The 17,604-nt window shown below is 41.3% G+C and overlaps 1 protein-coding gene across 7 annotated transcripts in view; it reads right to left on the bottom strand.

Moving 5' to 3' along the window:
* The window catches only part of dati (zinc finger protein datilografo), a 169,018-nt gene that overhangs the window by 12,175 nt on the left and 139,239 nt on the right, over positions 1-17,604 (bottom strand). For 4 of the 7 annotated variants that reach the window (XM_072299807.1, XM_072299806.1, XM_072299811.1 and 1 more), the window contains 4 exons: positions 11,008-11,076; positions 3,946-4,108; positions 1,739-1,957; positions 840-1,181 (listed from right to left, as the gene is read on the bottom strand). In XM_072299807.1, coding sequence (XP_072155908.1) covers positions 840-1,181; positions 1,739-1,957; positions 3,946-4,108; positions 11,008-11,076 — 793 coding nt within the window. The remainder of the gene's footprint in view (positions 1-839; positions 1,182-1,738; positions 1,958-3,945; positions 4,109-11,007; positions 11,077-17,604) is intronic. The other 3 variants (XM_072299809.1, XM_072299810.1, XM_072299812.1) reach the window with 3 other exon arrangements.

Genomic DNA, 17,604 nt, shown 5'->3' with positions numbered 1-17,604 from the left:
GTGAGAGAGCAGAAAAAGTTACTAACTATATAGCTTCCAAACTGAGTTGAACTTCCAATTTCAATCTTTACACTATGGGGAAAATGCGCATACGTATAGACAAGGTTGCAGGTTCAATCCAATTTCAAAATTCCCTGAGTTTTCCCTGACTTCTTAGAAAAAGTCCCTCACCACACTGGAGCTAAAATCCCTTTGTCTCTTCTCTGACTTCTTACAAAGAAGAAAGAAGAAATTTCATTAAAAATCAGCGATGCAAAATTTAAAGCACCGCAATGATTGTTTTACTGAGGTCCCTAAAAACACGAAGATTACAACTAAAGTCACGCATTCCTGGACATCATGCTAAACTAAAATGGGTGATACAACTATTTCAACTCCTGAGTTGCTCAAGTTGCATCCATCGAGTTGAGGGCGAACTTGATTTCTAACTAACTAACTAACCATCTAACTAAAGAACAGTGGCACACAGATAGACAATTGAAAGACTTTCCTCTGATGGCTACCTGTTTTTTAGTTGAAAATTATTAGTAAATCCTGAGCTTAGAATCTTACAAAATTCTAGGCACTTCAGTAAACAATACATAAATTCTATAGATTATGAAGTCATACGATAAAATCTGAAACCAAACTTTTCTGCTCAAAAAAGAGCGTTTCTCCTTTTATCACTAGTAATCACTCCATTTTCGGAACGCAATGGCATTAAAAAGTAAAAACCGTATACATATATCTATGAATTTTCAATGATCTACCATCATTATCATTCACGAATTAAAGATGGTTCGGATTATGATAATCATCCCCAAGACTGAAATCATGCTTGAAAAGCTGCAAGCACTCACCTGTTCGGCCAGACATCAATTCTGCTAGCTTTGCTGTGGCAGTGTTATTGATATTGTTGTTGTTATTGTTGAGCAACATTGCCGCGTTGTTAATCCCAGCCTCGGATCCAGCACTTGACAGTCTTTCTCCAGCATTTGAAGAACTATCCGAATGAGCCGATGGGGACGCGCATTGGCCGAGAGATGCGCCCAGTGACAAAGGCAGACCGCCAGTAGCTGCTGCTGCTGCTGCAGCCATGATATCTCGCTCACGACGCTCTGCAGCTGCTCTGCTAAGGACATACTGTGCTGCGAACTGATGTTTCGGGTCCATCCTCATGTGCTCCATATGGTTTAGGAGACCTGCACATGTAAATGGAGGTCAGTACCAAGATAGTAATAACAAAAACATAAGATTAGGTTTGAGGAGAGCTTCTAAGGAAGGTGGGTCTAAGAGGTTGTACTCAAGAAAATTGAAATTCAAAAAATTCAAATTGACCATCTTCCAGAATCAGATATAGCACAACCCAGCTCAATTTGATTACATTTTGCAATTCGGAACTGAAATGTCTGACTCATCTGTAAAAACACGTGTATGCATAAGGAACTAATGGTACATGCGTTGTTTCTAAACTGAACCAGAAATTATAATACCTAATTGCAAAATGTAGTTCAATTTTTGTATTGTTTTGAAAGCTCTCTCTTTTAAAGAAAGCCCGCAGGACGGGAGTGTTCGTCCGTCGGCTGACGGAAGGGCGTATGTACACATTAGGATGAGCTCGGAAAAGCATTCAATTGTATGGACGACAGGGCTCATTGCGGAGTGTAGATACGCTCTTTATATGAGGATAGGGCGACTTATTGTCCGTTTTTGGGGCGTAAGTGTGTAGGTAGCTTAGAGTTTACGGGCGGACGGTTACCTGACTCGTGAGTGAAGACCGCTTGACAGACGGAACAGGGCCACATCCTCAGGCTGGAGGCAAATGGGGTGGTTTCGGGATGCGAGGCGAGATGTTTGCGGAGGCTGCCCTCGTTGACGTAGTGCTTCGTGCAGACCGGACACACGTGATTGGCAGTCCGCCGCTTGGCCAAGTACGGCATGACGTTGATGTCGCCGGACATTTCAGCGGGAGCAAAAGCAAGAAAAAGGAGGAAAACAAAAGGTAAACGCACAGAAGTCGAACACCACAATCTTATAAAAGAGCTCCATACATGCAGATCAACTGGATCGCATTTAGCAAAAAGGAACCAGCGCTGTAACAGTGTTGTAAAAATGTTGCTTTTTCATAACGATCTAAAGCACTTCTCAGCAAAGCAAATGGTTTTTGCTTCCTACCAAGAAAATTGTTAATTTTAAAGGGAAATAGTTGTGTAAATTTTAATACTGCACATCATATCGAGTATTTTTATAAAGAGAGAAGAAATTGCACGATTTTGAAAACACTGTAACCACGTTGGTTCCTCTTTGCTGAATGCGATCCAACAAAGTCTCTTGGCTATACAGTGAATACATTTTTTCTGGTTAGAAAACAGGAAAAGAGAACTGGTAATTTTATTTTTTATTTCATTTGTCGTCAGATTTGCACTGTTTCTCTTGTAAAAGACGTACGATTGATCAACAAATCTGGACTTTTCTCCCAGCTTTTAAAATCAGGCAGGTCCACCAGACAGGTGGATTGCATTCAGCAAAAAGGAACCAGCGCAATTCCTTTAGAATTGACAATTTTTCGGTGGGAGGCCAAAGCTATTTGCTACTCTGGGAGATTTTTTAGATAATTATGAAGAAGAAACATTTTTACAACACTGTAATCACGCTGGTTCCTTTTCGCTAAATGAGATCTAGGTAAGCTTCCCTCACGAAATATCAAACTTTCTTTTCCTTGGATAAAGTTGTAAATATCAAAATACATGAGAATTAGAAATATGACGTGAAAAGGGTTGGTATTCAAACATTAATAAACGCATTCCAAAGGCTCGACGCTGCGAGGAGATAGAAAAAAAGTAAGAGAAATATGCAACTACATCTGTTTTCCGTGAAGAGTCTTCGCAATTTTCACCCCGAGGCAAACGTCCTCGTCAGCATTTTTTCATTCTTGAAGTTATCGAGTTTCGCTCATTTGAAACAAAACATTTTTTCTTTGAAATCCTCGTTTGTTTCTACGTATAAAGACCCAGTGCCAACTGTGTGCACTTGCCGTCTTAAATGCTTTCAAAATCTATACTGGTATCTCGGTTTAATTCCTTATGGGTTTATTCGATAGTTCTTCGTTTTCTGGAGTGAGTTCATAAGGCGGCGCGGCGTGGCATTTGAAATTCAATTTAGAAACAAAGAATCTGAGAAACTATTTTCATTTGAAAATCTATTGATTTTGGTTTTCTCAAAAATGGGCGTTTATAGAATTTTTTCCTTAATGAAACTATTGCAGGTGAAATCCGGAATTGAACGCGCCTTCAATTTCTATGAGCGCAACACCGGTTACGTGCAGCCATTCTGCCAACCTCACTTTAGCCGGAGTCTACAACCAACTTTGTTATCAGCGTGCATTTTTCTGTGAGAACCGCGAATCACCGTAATACAGTATAAAACCGTAAAAAATAGAGAGATATATAAGAAGAAAAGTAAGAAGAGGAAGAGGGAGAAGGAGACGAGGAGGGTAAAAATGGAAAAGAGGATAGGAGAAAAAAAACGTAGGAGGTAAAAAGAGAGGAATAATAGGAAAGAAAGGAGGAAGAATGGAAAAAGTATGTGAAAAAAAGATCACGAAGAAGAAAGCATAGAATATAGAGGAAAAAGAAGGTGAAGGAGAAGGAGGGAACTAAAATGAGGATGGAGAGAAATAAGAGGTGAAAGAAAGAAAGAGAAAGAAAACTCAGGAAGAGAAAATGAAACTTCCGAGGCCTGCGATGAGACAGAAGAGGATGAAAATGGGGAGGAGAGAGTGAATATGAAAGGGAAGAGCAAAGAAAGAATAGAAGCAGGGTAAAGAAAGGAGACAGGAAGGAAGAATGCGGGAAGGTGAAAGGAAGAACGAAGGTATATCAGGAAAAGAAATAGATATTCCGAGAAGGGAGTGAGAAGACGAAGGAAACTTTTGAAAAGCTGGCGGGAAAATATTCGAATACTTACTGTTTACTGACGACACGGTGGGGTCCTTGTGATTGTGTTTCATGTGTTCCATAAGGGCCTCCGTGCCGATGAATGGTTTATGGCAGACAGGACAAGCCAGAGCGTTCGTTCCACTAAGCAAAGCTGCCCGCTGTTGCAGCATATCAACGCGTAGTTCCGCTTCCTGGTAACACACAAAATCAGACATTCAAAATACGAACCAAATCAAAAGACTGTCAAATCTGCTCAAAAAGTGGTGGATTTCATCCTTGTCGATCTAACCTCGTCAAATTTTAAATTTTTTCAAGGATTAGTCCCTAGTTTCCATCTCTTCTCAAACATCGAATGGTTCAAAGGGTGCTCTCAGACTCACCAAATTGGTTCCCTTCCGTGAAGCATTCTGAATGCCCTCGGCAATTGACATATGACCCTACTTAACAGAAATTTTCTTAAAATTGCTTAAACAATGTAAAAAAGGGTGCGATACCTTTTGGGGAAGTGGAAAAGCGGGATTTTAAATTCTACCAAACGGAACTAAGCGCAAATTAAAGGCGGAACTCATGAGCCATGGGCATGGGAAAAGAGCGCTGTAGACAGGTTTCACGAATTAAAGCTGACGTCAGAGGAGCGCGGCGGAGGTTTCGTCGTCGCTGACGTCACTGGCGCTTTATCATTCCCATTCATTCTTTCGGCCCTTGATTAAGGAGCACACTCCCTCTTTGCCATCTGTCTCGGATTCCGTTTTGCAGAAATACATCCAACTTACGAGGGACATCCATGATTGGCCCTTCAGGCCGGCACCAGAGACCATAATGGATCCTCCACTCGTATCTCGGCTACGGTGGAATCTTTTACTCTCGGGACTTCAACATTAAACTGTTGACTTACCTACATGGTTAATGGTCAACAACGTGTTGGCAGTTTCGTTTTGTGAACAAACCGAAGTTAGGGAAACTTGTTTGTCTCATGACTTCACACAAAGCTCATCATCCACCATATAGGTAGGTCATCAACCGAAAAAATAGTAGTGGCTGTTGCTGCCTTATAACTGCCCATAAGTAATTGTTGAATCCTCGAAAATAAAAGCCTCCACCTGCCGCCAAAAGGCCAGTGGAGGGTCACTTACAGAGACAATGAGACTCTCCACTAGTATCTTGGCCATTGTGGAAGCTTTTACTTTCAGGACTTCAGCATTCTACTGTTGACTTACCTACATGGTTGATGTCTAACAACATGTTGGCAGTTTCGTTTCGCAAACAAGCCGAAAATGACCGACAATTGGGAAACTTGTTTGGCTCATGACGTCACCCGAAGCTCATCATTGACCATGTAGGTAGGTCAACAGCCGAAAAAAAAGTGACGACTGTTATTCCCTTATAACTGTCCATGAGGAATTGTTGAATCCCCAAAATAAAATCCTCCACTTGTCGCCGAGAGGCCAGTGGAGGGTCTCTTGTCTCTGGCCGGCACTGATGAGGAGAAAAGCTCCCAGAGCCGAGCGGCCGAGCGGCAACAAAGGAGAGCGATAAGAGCATAAAATATTAAAATTAAATCTTATTTTCTCGGTCTCTCAAAGCTATTTTTATTCGCGGAGATTTGCCGAGCGGAGCGCTGTTTGAAATTTCCAAGAGCAAGCGCGATCGGGAAAAGAGATTATTGAAAGACATTGCCCGCAGGACGAAGATGTGCATTTGATGCAAGACGGGACGTTGCCGATTTTCCACGATTTTGCCGATTAATTTACCCCCGCGACCCGCCGGCGCTCTCATGAGTCGTCGGGCCGGCGAGACGATGCTGAAAATAGACTCCAATCTATGATCGCGAATTTTGTTTTTTTCTACTTTCATATGTCACAGTGGGCTGCGTCTCTGCAAAACGCGGGGACAACATTTATTCAAAAAATAAGGGATTTATCGGAGAAATTACTTTTATGCTGTGCGTCAATCTATGATAGGGATTTTCGTTTTCTACATTTATCTGTCACAGTTTCTGCGACTCTGTAAAAAGCAGGAAATATTCAAGAAAAAAAATCTTTGGAAAATTCCATTTTGTATATTTCAAATTTGGCCTGGAGGCCAAGGCGCATAAGTGCAGTTTTGAAAAAATTGAGATATTAATGATGTCAAGCAAAACTAGTATCGATTAATTCCGAAATGTACTTTCATGAGGAAATGGACTTTATTACAGAAAAAGTCTGAATTGTGTTGTTGATGCAGGTTGCACGGATCGGAGTGAGCGATCAAGTGCGAAAATGAAACGTTTGGAAAAGAGCAAAACGGTGGAAACATTATTTTCCCCATGCTTGATTACCTCAAATTACTTCACAAAAATTCGTTACGTAACGCACTACTTAACGCCTCCCACCCTCCGTAACGCATGCATAATGACAACCAAGACATCCACCCATCGTCTGCCACCGAGCGTCACATAACGTCATGTAATTTATGAGTGATTTCATCCAATACAGTGGAGAGGCGTGAATGATTGATTATTATCGATACCTCCCTATTTGAAGCTGTGGTAAATATATATAATCGAAGTCATTGTGTTCGGGACGAACATCCTGTTTATCGATCCTTTTCCATAGGTTTAAATGGCAAATCAATCGATACATCGGAAAGTACACTACGCCACTGATCTAATATTGAAATAATACGATTGCTTTGCTAGAAACCGCGGATGAGTTCCGTACCATCACATGAGCGGATTCATAGTTTATTTATTGATTGCGGGAAAACCTTGCAACTCCGTTCCGCGAGGCGTAGGCTAACGACCTCAATTGAAGGGAGGGAGGATAAAAATGCGGAGAAGGTGAAGGACAAAGGGGAAAAAATGAATAAAAAACAGACAGAAAAAAGGGAGAAAACCTACTTATAAGATGCAGAAAGAGTTAAATTTATAGAAAAAGAGAGAAAGCCACAATCGGAGAACAATGCATTCGGAATAACGAAATCCGGTTTTTCTGCTTTTTCAAATCAATTTTCTCTCTCTCCTTCCTTCTCTCCCCACCTCTGTCACCCTTGAGGTTTACAAAGTGCATGCACACATGTTTCATTTATCTATAGGTAGGTATTTTAAATACGTAAATGCCCTTGTACTTTTACTGACAATTCTGAGTTACTTACGACTTCTCAAAGGGACTGAAGTCAGCATGAGAAAGGATATGCGCTGAATCGAAAGATATCATGTTGGCCAGCAGTTAGTCTTAGATTTTGTCGTTAAGGACACCATGCTCCACGCACAATTTTGAAAAAAAAACTATGAGAGAGCACATAACATATGAATGACTAAAAGGTCTGGTAGTTGCTTTGAGCTCTGAGAATGAGTTAGTGTGAGTAATAGAAGGATAAAAATATAATTAAAAGTTAACTTTTACAAATTATGATACAGAACTATAGCTGCCGGCCCGAACAACCAAAATTTAAATTTAATAATTGAAGTTGATTAAGTGTTTAATTTTAATTTACCTCAAAACGTACTTATATCGAGGCTTCAAATGCACAAAAATTATCTTTCAATCCAACCCAACTCTTTTTATTAAGATAAATGTTTTTTTTTTTTTTTTTTTTTTTTTTTTTTTTTTTTTTTAAATCACTAGGTATACTCATTGTCGGTGAGGTCAAACTAGTCGATCATAGTAGTCGCAACAGATTCGCCACGAATTCTTTCCCTTGTATAGCGCCGTCATTTTAAAGCTCATGAAAAGAAGTCCCGCAACCAATAATATCGTCACATTCCAGACGACTTTTTTTATCATTTGGCTCCACCCCTCGTCGAGAAATGAAGCGTATTTTTTTCTCAACATTTTTTCCTCCCCGACCGTCGACGCGGCGATTCCGGCGCGGCTGCCAATGAATACCGAGGACCGAGGGTGGGGCGCTTAAAAAATGCGTTTTAAATTGATCCTGAGGGGTGAGAGCGGCACAAAAAACCGCCCATCCCCGTTTTTTTTCGCCCGGTCCTACCCTCCGACCGCACAACGGCGACATTTTTTTCCCGTCCGTGTAATAACACGGCACGCGCGAAAAAGATTACGCGCCCGTTTAGTCATCGTGCACGGAACATCGTTGTCTAACGGACATTTAAAATCGTCTCTTTCACGTTTAAATGCAGGCTACTCTCCACATTGTGACAACACGGATGAAAGAACATGTTGCCTCGTTTATGTCACGTTAATTTGGTTTAGTGTCGCAGCTCCATGATTATGAGTATTGTTTGTCTTGAGTAGGAAAAAAAAACAAAAAAAAAAAATAAAAAACGCAATGATTGAGTCGCAGCCGGAAGTTCGACTGTTTAATTAATTTTAGAAAAAATCTATTGTTTTTTTGTCCTTCTTTATTTATCGACACTTTTACACCTTTTTGGAGCAATTGATTATTTGCGTGACTGACATTCCTTTAGAAATATTTCACACCAAGTAACCACCGTCAGTTCGAAGACCAAATGGGCTATATTTTGCAATCAGGAACCACACTTTCTTGCTCATCCATAAAAAAACTTATGTGCATCAGGAGACTTATGGAACATACGATGTTTCTAAACTGAGTTAGAAATTGTACTTCCAAATCGCAGAATGTGGTCCATCCTGTGTCAGGAATAATATTGTTTTCATACATTTGTCCATTAATCGATACTTCAAGGGATGTTAGTGAAACCAAATAAACTCTTGCCGAGTCTAGTTAGGTAACCTTTCAGTGACCGATATGACTTAAGTAGATTTCGAGCTGAGCGACTCAACTCGAAACATATCGATACTTCTGCGACATGGGTCCGATACAGTCTGCTTGCCCGACCTCGCGACCAGTGGCGTGGCGTGAATTGCGATATATCGATTGTTATGCCATTTAAACCTATGGAAAAGGATCGATAAACAGGGTGTTCGCAGCGAACACCTAAATAATCGATTCTTTACCATAGGTTCAAATGGCATAACAATCGATACATCACAATTCACGCCACGCCACTGCTCGCGACACTCTACCCGAACGACGGCGTGAATAGTGGAAGAAAAGGGTCTACTGTGCTGAATAAAAATCGCGCATCGCAAAGGCGAGACCCTATGCAGATGCGTCGTTTTAGCCGTGGACGGCACGGGTGGGGAAACTGAGGTAATTAAAACCAAGCGACGCAACGTGGGAGAGAGAACATGAGCAACCACACCAACGACGGAGAGGTGCGGGGACACTCTAATTAAAAACATTGTACCCTGTAAAAGTGCAACATTGCAGGCTTACTAATCAGAGGAGTGCGCTGGATTGCCGGATCAGAACGGCGATATTTAATTCAATATGCGTTGGTACAGAAAAACAATAATTATTGTAATGGTACAACTCACTATTTGAAGCTCAGTATTGAATTGGTATAGGCTTTGAAAATTGGTGAGAAAACGTTACAGGAGTTTTAAACACTACACTTGTCGTTAAATTGGTAAAATTTAAACATTTTTAAAAAAATTTGAGAGTTTAAAATTTTTAATTTTTTTTTTTAAATTTTACCAATTTGAAAATTGGACTACATTTTGTACTGAGGAACCACTATTTTGGCTCATTTTAGAAATAACATATTATATGCCATTGATTTTTCCATGCAGAAAAGTCTTCAATGATAATGGAATATCATTTCCAGTAATCCATTCAAGAGTATGGAATAAGGGTTCTTGGATGTTGAAATAGTGCTATGGAGGCTCTCGCTGAGCAAAACCTATTCATATGTGAAGTGAGAACTCACGTCGACAAAAGGCGCCTTCATTTCCCTAAGGTATGCAACATGGCTTTTCACGTGTTAAACTAACGAAATCCAGGCGCCCGCTTTCCATGCAGTCATTCGTGTATTATTGGGAATGGTTATGACCATTAGGATACACTTTTTTTCGCTCAAACATTGTGCAAAAATGCATTGCACGTAAAACAAAAGAGATGATTCAACCGAGGAAATATTTATACATTGTCGATTTTCCGTCCTCGAAACAACGGGAGTCCACTGTGTGATTAGCGGCAGCGCGGCGCGACGCGCATGGCGATACCTGACAGAGGAATTAAGTCTGTGGGCAAAGGGCCAGAAAATGTTACTAATGCGAGCAAGGTGACGCTGTGAATGTTCCCCAGACGCGCTCTGATAACTGATACGAGCAGCTTGACCACAAGACAATACGGGTGTATCGGCTTTGCGGGCGCCTGTGATGCCTGCAACCAGCAACCGTTAACGATTCCGAAAATTTACGAGATTCGCCTCCGAACGACCGATGCTCAAAGCCGATGAGGCTAATTCTTCTTCAAATTTTTCAAACGCAAAGAAAATCTATCTAAGTTTTAATGTGGAACTCAAACCACGCAAGCAAAACAACAACCAACACTACGTCATGCAATTCCACTAAACAGAAAGACCACAGCTCCTAATGCCCGGTTTCCTATCTTCCTTTCCAATTAAAATTCTACACTTTTACCCTACATTCAGATTGGAGTTTAAAGAGAGTTCTTCCCTCGAACTTTCGTTATTCTTAACCTGACTTTAATCACTTTTTCATTTCCATACTTGATGTCAGAATCGCCAAAGAGGTTAAGGTGTGCCTGCCAAAATAAAATCAGCGTGCCACTACCATTAATACCTCTTACTTAAGCGACCCATCTCTCTTTCTATTTTTTTTCTGCCAATGTTTGGAACGTTTGGTCGCTTTTCTGGCGTAAGATAAATGACTTAGGCGATTTTGGACAAGATTTGTCACAAATTAAACTATATAAAAAAAAAAATCCTTTCAAAAACTCGATTTTCATCTGTAAAAAATTCAAATCGGATCGAGGATATCTAAAAAAACCCGTCACGATCTAGGGTCCGACTATGGACTAAATCTTAAACTTTAGAGATTTGAGTGTTTTAAATGGACGTTATCTTTGGGAAGTTTCTGAGCTAATTGGCAGCGATGGGTACGTCTTACGCTTGAGAGATGGAAAAACCTCTGCTTGGGATATAAATTTTGTCCCCAGGGGCTCCTTTTTTTCATATAAGGAATTGAGGAAAGCTCTAGGCATTAAAGAATGGACGAATGAAGAGAAATTTGAGAAGGTAGGTAATTGTATGAGCACTAACCGGGTTGTGGAATTGGAGGTATTGGTTTCGGTAAGCCAGGCATGGAGGGAGGTAGCCCTTGCGTGCATCCTAAAACCGATAATAGTGGTTACCAAAATTGTATGGTTTTTTTTTTTACATTCAGATACATATTCCATGGTCATCTTAATATGCAAAAATGCACGAAAGGAAAAAATTGTTAAATTCTAAGAGGAAATATAACAGTTCGAGCTGGATTGAAAGTATCTGTAGCCTCTATGAAAGATAAGTCTACACGCTATTTTATGCGTCAGCTTTTCGAAATGGTTTCGTTCTTCTATTTCTTCATTTTTATTTAGAAGTACACAAAGTGTTTCATTTTTACGTAGACACTTCTTTCCCAATGCTATGCAATAACCGCTTATTGCGTCAATATGAACGAATCGAGAAGGTATCATTCTTCTCTTAAAAAGTAGAAAGGTATCATTTCACAGTAAAATTGAAACTCGTAGTGCTTAAAGTATCCTCTTCTTTTAGTAAAGAAAACAAGCGGCTTGATAGTGAAAAGATCTTACTTGTCTTCGTAGTTTTGTAATTGATAGATGTTTGGAGTGGGCGCTGTGTTGTGGAGAGGATTTGAGGATAAGTTGTGACGAAGGGTATAAATACATTCGTTTAGTGACTAAATCATTTTGATTATATCGTTCTGTATACAAGTTTATAGTTTCTTTCAAAAGCCATTACTGACGATAGCCTTCAAAAAGAAAGAAAAGGCTCGTTGATTCTATCAAAAGAGCAATTACTGTCTCTTTGCAACTTACGGTAAGTACAAAACAATTGGGTAGGATTTGAAAAATTTGAATTCGGGGGTAGAATTTTTAAATTGTAAGTACTATACTTACGTGAATTACCTCAAAGATTCTTTTAGATGAGAAAAATTGCATATCGACGGTGAAACTACCACCACGTATCTCGAAAATTTTGAAAAAAATATTCACAATTTTCCCAGTAATTTTCTTTATCAAAGGAAATATGGCAACGTCTGAAGGCCCATACGATATTTTTCCTCATCACGGCAGTGTAGCCTCTGGAGTTACGATGATTCTAAGAGAAATCAAGACGCGGAAAACTGAAACTCGGGCAGGAGTTCACTGTATTGCTAAGGAAAAACATAATATGAGCATTTGGATGTTGCCAAATTCCCGCTGTTAAAGAACTCTTTTCCAACTGAGGATGAATATATATTAATTTGTTTAAATTTAAATTTTCCGACACTTCAGATTTTGCGAATACAATGCCCTTGAATACTCTGCAAAAAATATCCGTCAGCTCTTCGGAAAATTAGTCTTTTTTTTAAAAAAGCGAATTCGGCGACGTTCGAAAGCTCATACAGCCGTGCTAAGGAAGAACGCCGTATGAGTATTCGAGAGTTGCCAAATTTCCTCCAGTAAAATGTCAATTTTTCAGGAAAATTATGCAATTTTCCCTTGCAATTTTTAGATACTATTGATGAAATTGTGAATGAAATCCTGTAAAAAATCGGGAGAAAAATATCCATAAGTATCCCAAGAATTTCGTATTTCATCGAAAAAAATTGGCAACGCCTGAGGGCTCATACGACCTTTTTCCTCAGCACGGCGGCATACGGTGCTCTTCCTCAGGACGTGAGATCAGGTAGCCGACGGAATCCGGGACCCTATCTCCTCGTGTCACCGCGCTCAGACGGGATTATTCCTTTTTTTATAATTTAATTACCACTTTAAACATCTTGTTTGCCCTTTTAATATCGCTCCCCCGCCCGCCCCCGTTTTTTCCACGTTCCGCGTCCCCGTTACGGTCCACTCCCGTCCCGTTTCCCGTTCCCCGTTCCGCGGCGAAATGAAAATTCATTTAAATAAAAAATACGTTTATGATTTACTTTTTTTAATTATGAGTCGGGAATGGTTTTCATAAGATTCTTTGCGCGGCGGTGGCGTGGCGGCGGCGACGACGTCTGGGCCGTAATTACGCGCTCGGTTCCTTCAAGATTTATGCCCCGCTTTTATCTGAAATCCGTTTTTCTGTTAATGTCTTGGCCTCCACGTCCGCGGCCGCAGCCGTGAGGAGCCGTATCGTTTTCGTTTTTCGCCGATCCCGAGAACTTTTGTCAACCGCTTCGCGTTTCTCCCGGTGGAACTGAATCGCATTGACCTCGTCACGGACTCGAATCAGACTGCCGTCGCGTCTGCGTGACGTTATCCTAGCTTCAGGGACCAAATTTTCTTGAGGATGACGTCCAAAATGTCATGTGAGGACGTCATGTCAATCTCATGTAATTCTAACGTCAGTCCGATGCTCCCCTAGCGTCGCGTCCGTCAATCTGATGTTGAAAATATTGTTGGTCAGTTATATGTACAGATGAAATACGAAGTAAATCTGAACCGTCTTTACCTCAAACTGTATTATTGAGAAGGTCCATCGTTCCATGCTGAGAAAAAAAATGTTCGGTGACAAGTACTAAACATCGGGTGATACTGAATACTGCCTTCCTGAGGAAAAACCTTCGGGAAGGATGAAGGGATGTAGCCAAATTTCCTTCGATGAAACACGAATTTCCTGGTAAACTTATGAAAATTGTTCCTCCCAATTTTTCAGATGATTTTATTTGCAATTTCAACTAAAGCTCCTAAAAATTTCAAAGAAAAATATTCATACATTTCCTTAAAAATAACCATTTTATCGAGGGGTGTTTGGCAACTCCCGAATGTTCATATGGCGTTCTTCCTTAGCACGGCAGAATAGGTACCGACCTTTTCCGATTCAGTGTCTTTCACCGAACTTGTTTTCTCAGTGCGTCCCACCCATGCAATAAATACACAATAATCGCGATACCATAATTTTAATTAGGTACAGGTGTCTAAATTTTACTTACATCACGTCAATTTTCACTTTTACTCCAACTTAAATGGAACCCCCTCAGATCCGTGAAAATTTAAGTGGACCTCCTTACCCTTTCCCACGCAGCACGTCCTCGTGCGAATCGCCGGACTTTCGAGGGACGCCATTGAATTGGGCCCCCTCCCAGGGACCGGGCCCTCGGCGGGAGGAGGGCGGGGAGGGGGAGGGGTGGGTGGCGGTGCGACCACCCGCACCGGATGTTTCTAATCGGACATGGCGCTGCCGATCCGCTGGGACATGGTTGCATGTTCGTCGGGGGTCCGAGGATGCACCGCGGAAACCGCGTAACTGCCGAAGGGACAAGCGGGCGGATACGCGGTTTCTGCCCGGAGCCGGGGAGAGTGTCCGATTCTCCGGCCGCTCTGCCAACAGGAAGCGTCCGCGGATCCACCCGCGGTGCATCTTGCATATGCTCCCCATGCTCCCCTGCCCCTCCCCCTCTCGGGGGGAGAGCGGCGTTGCCGCGTTGTGCCGGTGCAGCCGCGATAGGCAGAAACCGCGTAAGTACTCATCACTGGAAAAAACACATTGGATCTAGAGTCCAGACTCTTGAAAACATCGACAAGAAAAAATACTCTTGATTCAATCGGATTTTTTCTTGAATCAAAACGAAATTCGCTTAAATTAAGAGGCTTGGTTCTTGATTTAAGCTAGATTCTGATTAAATCAAGAGTACTTTTTCTTGTCGATGTTTTTAAGAGTCTAGACTCTAGATCCAATGTGTTTTTTTTTTTTCCAGTGATGGACATGGGGTAGATTACGCATTACGTAATGGGTCCCAAGAGGGGTGCCTCTTTCCATTCCTTGATATTTTCGTTTCCTCATTATTTTCTTTTCGTCTTGTTTTCTCCTTCTTTTTATCGCCTTTCCTAACTCTTCATCCTCTTTTCCTCTAATCTCATTAATTTCTTCTTCCTGTACTCATTATGTACTTCTTTTTATTTTTCGACCCCTTGTCCTTTCTTCCTATTTTTCTTCCTCCTCCTCCTCTATTTTCTTCCCAATTTTTTATCTTTTCTATCCTTTTTAAACGTATTTTTCCCTGTTTCCCTCTTGATTGTTCTTTATGGGGATCATCGTTCATTTGGACTACATCTTGCGCTGAGGAAATATTATATCAGATTCATTATTTTTTCTTCTTTTTTTTCTTTTTTTTTTTTTTAAAAAAAAAAACACGAACTATTTGTCACCCTAGACAAAATACACAGTAGGTACAGTAGGTAGCAGTTGTTGGGTCGATAACTTACATAACGCACTTTTTTGGCATTTAGACCCCCCTCTCCCCCTAATAACGCTTTTTTGACGTAGGTCCCTATCCATTATTACGTAAAAACAAAATGGCGTAACGCTCTCCGCAACCCCTCCGCCTTGAACGTTGCGAAATTTATGAACGGTCCTATAGCTGCTTCGATGGTCTCGTACCCTCGCCGTCCCTTGGGACTTGCGCGGTTTGGCCAGAGCGGGGGATGCTCGTCCCAGCCGGCAACTGCAGGATCGTGGAAAAAGTATTACGTATAATTCTTCGCGCACTCGCACACCGACCGGCCCGACCGGCGACTAACAGATAGCTCACCTGTAATTTATCGCGGATTCAAAGTTCATAGTTCCGCCTAATAGCTCATGTTTCTTTCTCAATTATTCGTTTTCTGCATTCTGCTTCGCCCGAGCCCCCCTCCCTCCACTACACCTCCCCCGTCTCGTGCCGTGTGCTGACCCCCACCCCCCCCCCTTCTCCGAGGGTTCCGAGGATGCCACGTTAACAAGGGTCCCGAGTGTGGGTGGATGGATGGTCCCCTATTTAAAAAATTTCTTTTTTTTCCTCTCGGAATTTTCGGGATATTTGATGGTGATCTGAAGATTTCTTGATTTTATGACCGTCAAACCTACTTTAATGAGAATAGTTCAGCTGAGTATAAAGGAGAAGGATTGGAATCTGGCAAATCTTACAAAAAAGAACAAAATTTCCTGCCTAAAGGGTGCCCCACTTTTGTTACAAATAAAAGTTTTTTAAGCCATACTGCTGACTCGATGGGGTTTTGGAGTTTTGCTTATATTTTAATCGCAGCGACTCAGATCTTATAAAGCCCTCTGGATGGAAGAGTCCCACCCTCTCGTAGGACACTTCAAATTTTAGAATTTAAAAAAATTGTCCTCATCGAGGTCAATTTTTCATGCGTTCGGGAAAATGTCCCCTATTTGAGCCCTGAGATAAATAATCTACCTATTTGGTGTGAAGTTTTCTCTCTTCAAGCAGGCCCTACTTTCCTTGCGATTCAACTGAAATAACACCCATAAAATAAAAGTAGCTGAGACATCATTTTGCGAAAATAATTAATCTCTGACTCAGCATTGTGGCAGAGAGATGAGAGACGCATAAAAGACCCCTGACTGAAAATTGGGGTAAACTTTTTTTTTGCGGATCCATCCGCCACACGTGGCAACATAGTTAAAGAAAGAAATGTGGTAAGGCTTTAGAGCGGAAGGAATGGTAATGGGAGGGGGGGGGGGGGGTTAAGCTAAGGGGCCCTCATCCAATGTAAAATTTCTCGTCGAAAAGTGACTCTCGCGCCATGCTGCTTAACCTTTAACTGATTCCAGTGGTTTCCTCACAATTTATGCTTGCAGTGGGGTCAATGGAGCAACAGCCTCTCTCAATCCGGACTGCGTAAGCAGAATCCTCAGGGTCGGTGCCCCCCCCCCCCCCCCCCCCCTCCAGGCTGAACCACTACGATGTGGAGTTGGGAATTAGGAGCTGGCGAAAGTTCAGTTGGATTCTACAATAACAGATCATAGTAGTATCTAGTATCTACTATTGAAAAAACGGGAGGAAAGGTGCTGAGTTGAAAAAAAGCCTCCCCCAAATAAACACACCTCCGAAAGAATATAACGTTTGAAGTCACTTTAATTAACTGCTTGCAAGTGAAAAAATTGCGTTAAAATCGTTTTTGCTACAAGTGAAATTACCCTGTTACTTCAGCTCTCACTTTATATTTTGCAAAGCGTATACACCTTTATATTCTTGCGTATAGATTGAGTTTAGAATATAATTATTGCGATTTTGAAAGTCAAATATAGAGGCCAGATTTCTCAATTTGCGGTCGACCATAAACTGTCAAGGCTTGGGCCCAGATATTGTTGATCCACCCGCAATAAAAAATGTGTCGGTATCTTATCAAACTGGCAAAAACCGCCTCAAAAAAGATAAACCAATTAAATTCGCAGTTTAAGGAGGACGTATCTATGATGGGATTCCGTTTCGCCTGCATCTGCCGAGGTAGACAAGAGCGGTCCCTCAGAAGCTGTGATAGCGGGGTTCATACGCGAAGTCGACAAAAAGACACTTTTTCGCTTTAATTTTGTGAGATAGGCAAAAATTCGCTTAAATCAAGAGGCTTGGCTCTCGATTTGAGCAAAACTCCGATTGAATCAAGAGTATTTTCTCTTGTCAAATTTTTCAAGAGCCCGGACTCTGGATCCAAGCGGCTTTTTTTCAATTACGTCCATTCAAATTTTAAGGCCTTTGAAATTATAATATTTCCGACGGTTTCTAGCGCTGTAAAAGTCTAAAACAATACAGTGAAAAAGATAATATGCTGTTTTAGCATCTAGGATGTCAAAAATGTGTCTGGTGATCCAAAGATGTTGCCTTTACTGCCTTCGCAGTTAACTTTACATCCTGTGAATGCAAATTCAACTGCGTAG

This window comes from Bemisia tabaci, chromosome 4 (genome assembly GCF_918797505.1).
Source record: "Bemisia tabaci chromosome 4, PGI_BMITA_v3".
Lineage (NCBI taxonomy): Eukaryota > Metazoa > Arthropoda > Insecta > Hemiptera > Aleyrodidae > Bemisia > Bemisia tabaci.
The sequence above is the reverse complement of the archived record's forward strand: the minus strand, read 5'-3'. Positions and strand labels throughout refer to the sequence as shown.